Below are 7,355 nucleotides of genomic sequence, written 5' to 3'. Positions count from 1 at the left end.
TTATGTACACAAATGTATATCCATTTATTATGTGCATAAAAAAGATAAATCAATCATAAACAAGCCATGGTACTTCTACATTCCAACATAGAGATTCACACCAAATCATCAAATTAGCAAAAACCAGAATACAAAAACATGAAAAGATTTCAATGAATTCATGCCACTGATTCAAAGCTATTTTACAATATCTGCTGGTTCATCTCTTCTTCAGTTCCAAACCTTTTTAAGATTTGAGTTATTTTGGCTCAGCTATTGAGCAGATGTGTGGAGCAAGTTTTTCTGTTTTTACAATTCCTATTTGACAAAACAGGATTTGCAGAAACTGATACTTTCCTGTCTGACTGGTTTTCAATTTTATCTGATTTGCTTACCAGCTTGAACTGAACTTTCTTTGGATTGGTAGAGTGAGAAGCCAACCGGGTTTCCCATGGTCGGGCTGCTACCCAACGCTCCACCCAGCTCCAGCCCCAGTTTTCTTTGCCAACATTGAAAGATGTCTGGCCAAGATACTGGCTTGCATTGGCTCTCCACTGCAAATGATATGAACAAATTCAATTGAGATAAAGAGGACCCTCAATTGGATTAAGAAATTATGTAGTAAATCTCAACAACATTTTGCAGACCTGATGCAAAAATGCATATGCCATGGCTCGCTCTCGCTTAATTGCAGCTTCTTCTCTCTGTTGTATCCTATTAATGATCTCCTCCATGGTTTCAGTACCACCACACCATTCCACCTGTTGGTCAACCATTTTTTAACCATTGCAATCCAAATTAGTCTATAACATCCCCAATGATCATATTGGTTCACAACTAAGTTCCCTATGCATTAGGTTAGTTCACTTCATAAATTACAAATTACGCACTTTAATTCGCTTTCGAAACCATATAGCTGACATTAATCTAGTTCAACTCGAAAAAACAAACAGAAATGGTTGGCTGAGAAAGTAAGAAATAAATAGCAAAACTATCACAGACAATACTCAGCTTAATTGTTGTACAGCATTTTATTTTATTTATTTATTTATTTTTTACACTCTGTTTTTTACTTTTAGAGGACAATGTAACAAAACAAGATTGCCAAACATGTTTTTCTCATCAAACAAAATCAAGAATAAGAGAACAAAAAAGTGGAACTTAATTTTGTCAGGGAGTGAAAATGTAGGTATCTAAACAAGATAAGAAAAAAAAAGAAAAGAATTAATGATTGATGGAAATCTTTAATTGTAGTTTCAGTGGGTTTTTTTACTCTTAAAACGCTATAAAAAACTCCAACTTCCTTACTTGGCTGACTCTGACAATTGTGTGTACCTATAATATACATGTCCCACATGACATGTGCAGCTATAAGCAAACAAATTTTGATCAGAATTAAACTTTGTTATGGAGTTTGTGAGAAAATGCACGTGACAATGATATGAGAAGTATCCCTCTTTCCATATTCTGAAAGCAACAACTAACCAATAATCCAAACCTTCTAACTTTATATGATTTTTAAATGCCGTAAAAAGAAAAAAATGAAAAATGACAAAAAAAAAAAAAAAGAGAAAAAAAAAAATGAACCAGTGTGACGAATTAATTTATTAGCACCTCCAATTCATGAAGTTTAGCATCGAGCTTTAACTGGTTTTCAAGTCTCTTTTGCCTAATCCTGGCTTCTTTGACCATCCACTGTCTACGGGCTCTGATTTCTTCTTGTATTCTGCACCATGAATGTATATAGCTTAGTGCAGCTGTTGCTTGCTCTTTCACCGTCAGACCTTGAATCAAATCCTGATATCTCACTGTGCATTTCTGATTCTGATGGGTAGTAGCAGTAGTAGTAGTACTGCTCCGTGATCTTTTTTTTGTCTGCAACAACCAGAATTTATTTATTTATTTTTTTTTAATTTTTGAAACCAATAATTCACTTGAAGACAATATATATGAGTTTTTTGATGACCTATTGAGCAGAATTTTTTACCTTATTTTTAAGTTTTGAACTGATTGAACTAGCTTTCTTTCATTCTTAGCTCAATTAGAAAAACTAAACTCGAATGTAAGGATGGTTTTATTTCAAGGTGTTGAACAAGAAAGATTAATTTGCATATATATATATATATATATATATTACATAGATAAATATTCTCTTATCTAGATATTGGCAAAAGTTAAAATTTAAATTAACTTATTATCTAAGATCAATTTTTATTTTATATATAATCCTAATCATATTAATAATATCCTAAATTTGATAAAGTACAGATGTATATATCCTATCAACGTTGGGGTGACGTTTATACTGAATTATATGTTATACCAATGTTGGTGGGACGTATATCCACACAATTAAAGTTAAAACATCCTAATTTTATTAGAATTTTATATAGTTTAGGCCACTCCAAATATTTCTTAAGGAAAAATTGGCTGTAAGTCAGAGACAAATGATAGGAATTTGTAAAAAGTGGAGATCATAAATTCACTGTGCACTCAAAAATGAAGAATAGCTGAAAGTTAGGTAAGATGAGCAGCCATTGTCAATGCTTTTATGGTGAGAATATAAGGGAAAAAAATGAACATTTCATATTCCACGGAAAATCCAGGTTTTGATTCTTCACCAAAGGTGGTGAAGGTGGCGACAAAGATTACAGAAGCAACCTTTTATCTTCATTCATTCATCAAAAAAACCTTTAATCTTCATTCAATGTGAGGTGCACTAAAGCAATATAGGGAATCATGGGGTGGCGGAATTTTATCTAAATTTGGCCACTGAACTATCATCTAGTCCATTTCAGATACATTATTTTCTTGTATGCAAAAACTTCGAATATATATACACACACACACATAAAGAGATAAGAATTGTTTTCTTTTTTTAATTGGTCCAAATTAAAGCGCGTTGATGATTGTAGAAAGTGTTTCAAGATCGGGTTCATACCAGGAATGCACGAAAAGCAGATTGAATCCGAGAGGCAGCTGATTCTTCAATTGGCCTTCCATGATTCTTTAGCTCTTTCTCACTTTGATTCCTCAACTCACTACTTGAGTTTTCCTATTTCAAACAAACAGTCACAGAGAAAATATCTATATTCTATTAAAACATTATTTTATTTTATTTTCAAATATTATATGAAAATATTATTTAAATAAAAAACAAAAGAATGTCTAATAATGACTTTGGACTAGAAAACTTGTATTGGAGTGAGCAGGCATTGTTTCCTGGGTTGGGCTTGAGCACAAGTCCAGCAAGCTTTGTGACGTGGTCTGATTTTGGTATAACATCTAACAATATTAATTTGATCATGCATCTAAGTTGATAAAGAAAAAGATTAATAAATCAATATATATATATATATATATTTTTTTTCTTCTCCAAAATATAAAAATGAAACAAAATTAAATATACGTTGCAATTTTTTTTTTTGAAATATAATTGCCCTTACTTTTTTGGATCTATCCTTTTTCGATTTCTTCGCGCATACTATTGTTCTAAAACAATTTGCTATTCCCATTTCTAATGATCAAGATGTCGAAGCATGAACCTGGCACAGGAAATATTTATAAGCATCCTTTGTGAAATTAAATACAGCCAACTTCATATGTTATGGAACTCTATAAATAATTCTTCCACACAGGCATATGAAAAGAAATAAGACAGAAAGGTATAGTTTATCAGTTTTTGTTTTGTTATAAAAATTTCCATATCAAAAAAATAAAAAAAACCATGAAAGCATTTAAAAGTTACCATTAATTCTTTGGACCACTTTAAAGACCCAAGAGAGCATAAATTACTGGAGCAAGAACACACACATAACCATTCACCCAAAAAAAGAACAAACACATAACCATTTTATAATTGAACATGAGAACGACTAAATGAAATCATTCTTGATGTGGGTCTTAAGTAAATAAAAAGAAGAAAGCAGAAACAAGAAATGAAGAAAATAAAACAAAGATAACAAGGAATTAATGTGTGAGAAAACATACCTGAAGAGAGGGTAAGCAAAAACAGTTATGGATTGAGGATTAGAGGGGAGGTACTTCTGGATTGGAGAGATGGGTGGGTAGTAATAGAAGATGAAGTAGAATAAAAGCAAAAGCATAGAAAGAAGAGAGAGTTGCATGGATCATTTCTTTCACTCATTGCATTTCTCACCATCTTGACAACCCACCTAAACTGAAGCTGCTGTCTGATCTTTATGAAAGATTAAGAGTCAACAACGCACAAAAATACACTTGGAATCACCCTATAATGAGCTATTCATATAGCATTACATATATATGTACTGTATATGGAAAAATAATTAGCTCATTAATAACGAGTTGAGCCAAAGAAAAAAAAATAATAAAAGACAACAAATAGAGAAAGAAAGAAGTAGTTCACTAAGTCAAAATTTCCCCCCAAAAGAAGAAAAACTGGTCCCGGCGGGGCTCGAACCCGCGACCTTCGGCTCATAAGACCAACGCTCTAACCAACTGAGCTACGGGACCATGTTGTCTGAGATTTCCCATATCTTATTTAACTATTTTGACAAATACAATTTTTGATTAACCAAATGCATGCAATACAAAGAGGGGATGTGTTCTCGAAGATGAACAATTGAGTATGTTGGTTGACTATTTTGATACCTACCATTCATTGGTAGAAATAAACGATTTAGAAATGATTGCTTGTTTATGCACTATACTTAAGCTAGGTGGCAAAGGGAGGTCTTTTCTAATGGAGGCACAAGATCCATTGTACATATTGTTAGCAGTTGGACAACCAGTACTATATGACTTATATATATATATATATATATAGATGAGAATTTTTGGGAAAATTAATAAGACCGAATGGGATATGCTGAAATTTACTTACTAATTAATCATGATATCCAATGGACATCTAATCTTTATTATGATTCAACTTCATGGCATTATTTGTGAAGCTAAAGAAAATTATTTAATGATTACCACATAAAGGTTTTACTAAATGGGAGTAATTAGGTTACGTACAAATTAAGAACAAGAATTAAATGTAGTTTTGGATTATTGAATTGTTATATAATTGAACTAATAAGAGAAGATATTAACCGGGGTTCCTGGCTTTGTGGGCCTGATGAGTTGGGCCATAGTGACCCTCTTCATTGAACAATCTACGATGTATTGAACAAATACACACACACACACACACACACATATATATATATATATATATGCGATTCTCATTACCTTTTTCCTATTCATAAATATAATGGCATCATGGTCGTGTCTCCGAAATTCATATACCAACGACAAATATTGTTAAAAATATTATATACATTAATATATTTAAATATAATTGGACACAGCCAGTAATTAATGCAAACCTCATCATCCATTTTGATTTCATCATCAAGTTGATTGAAACATTAATAAGGCCATGACCTCTGATGAGATAATCAATCCTAAAACAAAAGGCCAAAACCATTATCCAATTGATAGATATACATTATATTTAGTGTATCTAACAAGATCTTGGCAAACTTATTATATGAGAGGAGAGAAGATGTCATATTGTACTATACCTCCTTAAAGGGACGGCGGGTAGCTGGATTTCTTCAAGGCACAAGTTTATGTTTTCTTATTGGTAAGTTGGGATTGTTTGTTTTGGGTAAGGTGGGTCCCCTTGGAAAGGTAGGATAAGCTTAGCTCATTGGACTAGATCATATAAATATATATATAACACAATAAAGATTTGAAGTTTCAATCATCCTTTTTGATAAACGAAGTTTCAATTATCTTGACCTTTCACCTTGTGGTGTTTCCTACTTCTATTCATTTTGATCCAAAGTTATCCTCACTAGTACTACTAAAGTTAAGAAAAGGAATGGTTACCCTTAATGTGCCTTATTGGGAACTTTGGTTAGGTTAATTTGATTCTTTTGTGCATGTCAAATTTTTATTATCAATTGTAGTTGATAGCTAGTCAACATCCTTGGGTTTCAAAGCAAAAAATTAAAAGAATGGTATCAAATCATAATTGATCCATTAAGTATGTGTATATTTTTCAAAATAATTAGTATTTTGTGGAAGAAAAAGAAACTTCCAAACCAAGTATAACACTTGCATATGTTAAATATGTTACATTCTTACAATTTACCTTGGTTGATTGTTGAATCATATGAAATTGAGCAAAAAATGAATTGAAAAAGCTAAATAAGAATATTTAGTTTGAAAAAAACGATTAACATGTATGAAACTAATTATCAAACATATAAAATAAAGAATATTATATTTTATTTTTCTTTTCTCCTTTTTGGCAATTTGACATTTCCCCTACCTCCAACCCCCATATTTGTTAATGCTCAAAGAAAGCTTGCTCGGTTTGTATTTCACTCAAATAGGTAGGCATATAGTGTAAAGACATTTATGATAAAACCATATATGTATATATAGAATAATTAAATGCATAGTGTAAAGACATTTATGATATTGCAATAAAAAAAAATAAAAAAAGTAAAGATAAAAAAAGTAGAGACATTTATGATAAAAGTTTGGACAGCTTATTAATGGAGAAACCCCAACTATCCCAACTCAAGGAACGAAGTGGACCAATTATCGTCTAAAAAGTTTATATGCTCTAAAAAAAAAAAACTAAGAAGTTTATATGGAAAAAGGGTCATAGCTAAGTCATTGAAAAAAAAAAAATAAATAAAAAAATACAAAGAAGGAGAAAGAAAATACATAAAACAACAAAAATATTGAAAGAAAAAACAATCTTTCAACTAAAATGTCCAACTCCCTAGCTCTCTTACAAACATGAAATCTTGTACCATCTTACGAAAGAAAAAAATAACAAAACCAAAATTGGCATGAACTTTTGGAGTTTGGACATCAAAATACATACATTAATATTGCTTAAAAGGTGTTTTTTTTTTTTTCTTGACTTAATTTACTACAATATATATACCACTTTACATATCGTTCAATGTATACACATTCCAATCGAAACCCATTTTTAGTAAGCAAAAGTGGGTCTTCAAGAAGCAAGGAGGTAAATGTGTACAGAATATGTGTGATTATAATTCAAATAATGGATAATAACTAAAATTTGAAAAATTAGATAAAAGGGCATGATTTATTAAAAATCTAAACTTTCTGTAATTGGTGCTTCAGCTTGGTAGTACCCACAGGAATAAAGCCAGAAACTAAAGATTAAAAGTTTTTCTGTTTGCTGTTGCTTATTTTTTTTTCTTCACTAAATTACAACGTTAATGGGCTGATGGAGAATTTTCATGGTGCTGGATTTTTCCCAATCGCCATCACCATGCATGTGCTTAGAGAGGGCACTATAGGAGGGCCCCACAGGTGGGTCCTAATTCCGAATGCTGCAAAGTCAGGCTCAGAGG

At 31.5% G+C, this 7,355-nt stretch overlaps 1 protein-coding gene and 1 non-coding gene across 3 annotated transcripts; both read right to left on the bottom strand.

Annotated features, from left to right (window-relative positions):
• Nucleotides 1-4,124, bottom strand: LOC107432526 (protein IQ-DOMAIN 10). 2 transcript variants are annotated; one of them, XM_016043676.4, is made up of 6 exons: nucleotides 3,970-4,124; nucleotides 3,426-3,524; nucleotides 2,921-3,034; nucleotides 1,594-1,854; nucleotides 627-740; nucleotides 1-533 (listed from the first exon to the last, which is right to left on the bottom strand). In XM_016043676.4, the coding sequence occupies exons 2-6, from the start codon at nucleotides 3,492-3,494 to the stop codon at nucleotides 249-251; spliced, it is 843 nt and encodes a 280-aa protein (XP_015899162.3). In that variant the 5' UTR covers nucleotides 3,495-3,524; nucleotides 3,970-4,124; the 3' UTR covers nucleotides 1-248. The 2 variants fall into 2 exon arrangements, with proteins under 2 accessions (XP_015899162.3, XP_060668801.1); XM_060812818.1 differs by lacking the exon at nucleotides 3,970-4,124 and adding an exon at nucleotides 3,728-3,884.
• A 275-nt stretch (nucleotides 4,125-4,399) lies between these two features.
• TRNAI-UAU (transfer RNA isoleucine (anticodon UAU)) lies at nucleotides 4,400-4,473 on the bottom strand. The gene has a single exon. It is a non-coding gene; the product is annotated as a tRNA-Ile (tRNA).
• Between the last annotated feature and the right edge of the window lie 2,882 nt (nucleotides 4,474-7,355).

The sequence above is a fragment of the Ziziphus jujuba genome, chromosome 11 (assembly GCF_031755915.1).
Source record: "Ziziphus jujuba cultivar Dongzao chromosome 11, ASM3175591v1".
In the NCBI taxonomy this organism is placed as follows: Eukaryota; Viridiplantae; Streptophyta; class Magnoliopsida; order Rosales; family Rhamnaceae; genus Ziziphus; species Ziziphus jujuba.
This window is presented reverse-complemented; position numbering and strand designations above follow the sequence as displayed.

Coding starts and splice junctions, on each gene's coding strand:
- LOC107432526 (XM_016043676.4), bottom strand. CDS start 3,494: ATGGGAATAGCAAATTGTTTTAGAACAATAGTATGCGCGAAGAAATCG. Junction 1,855..2,920: donor CTGCTTTTCGTGCATTCCTG/GTATGAACCCGA, acceptor TGGTTGTTGCAG/ACAAAAAAAAGATCACGGAG. Junction 534..626: donor CATATGCATTTTTGCATCAG/GTCTGCAAAATG, acceptor TATCATTTGCAG/TGGAGAGCCAATGCAAGCCA.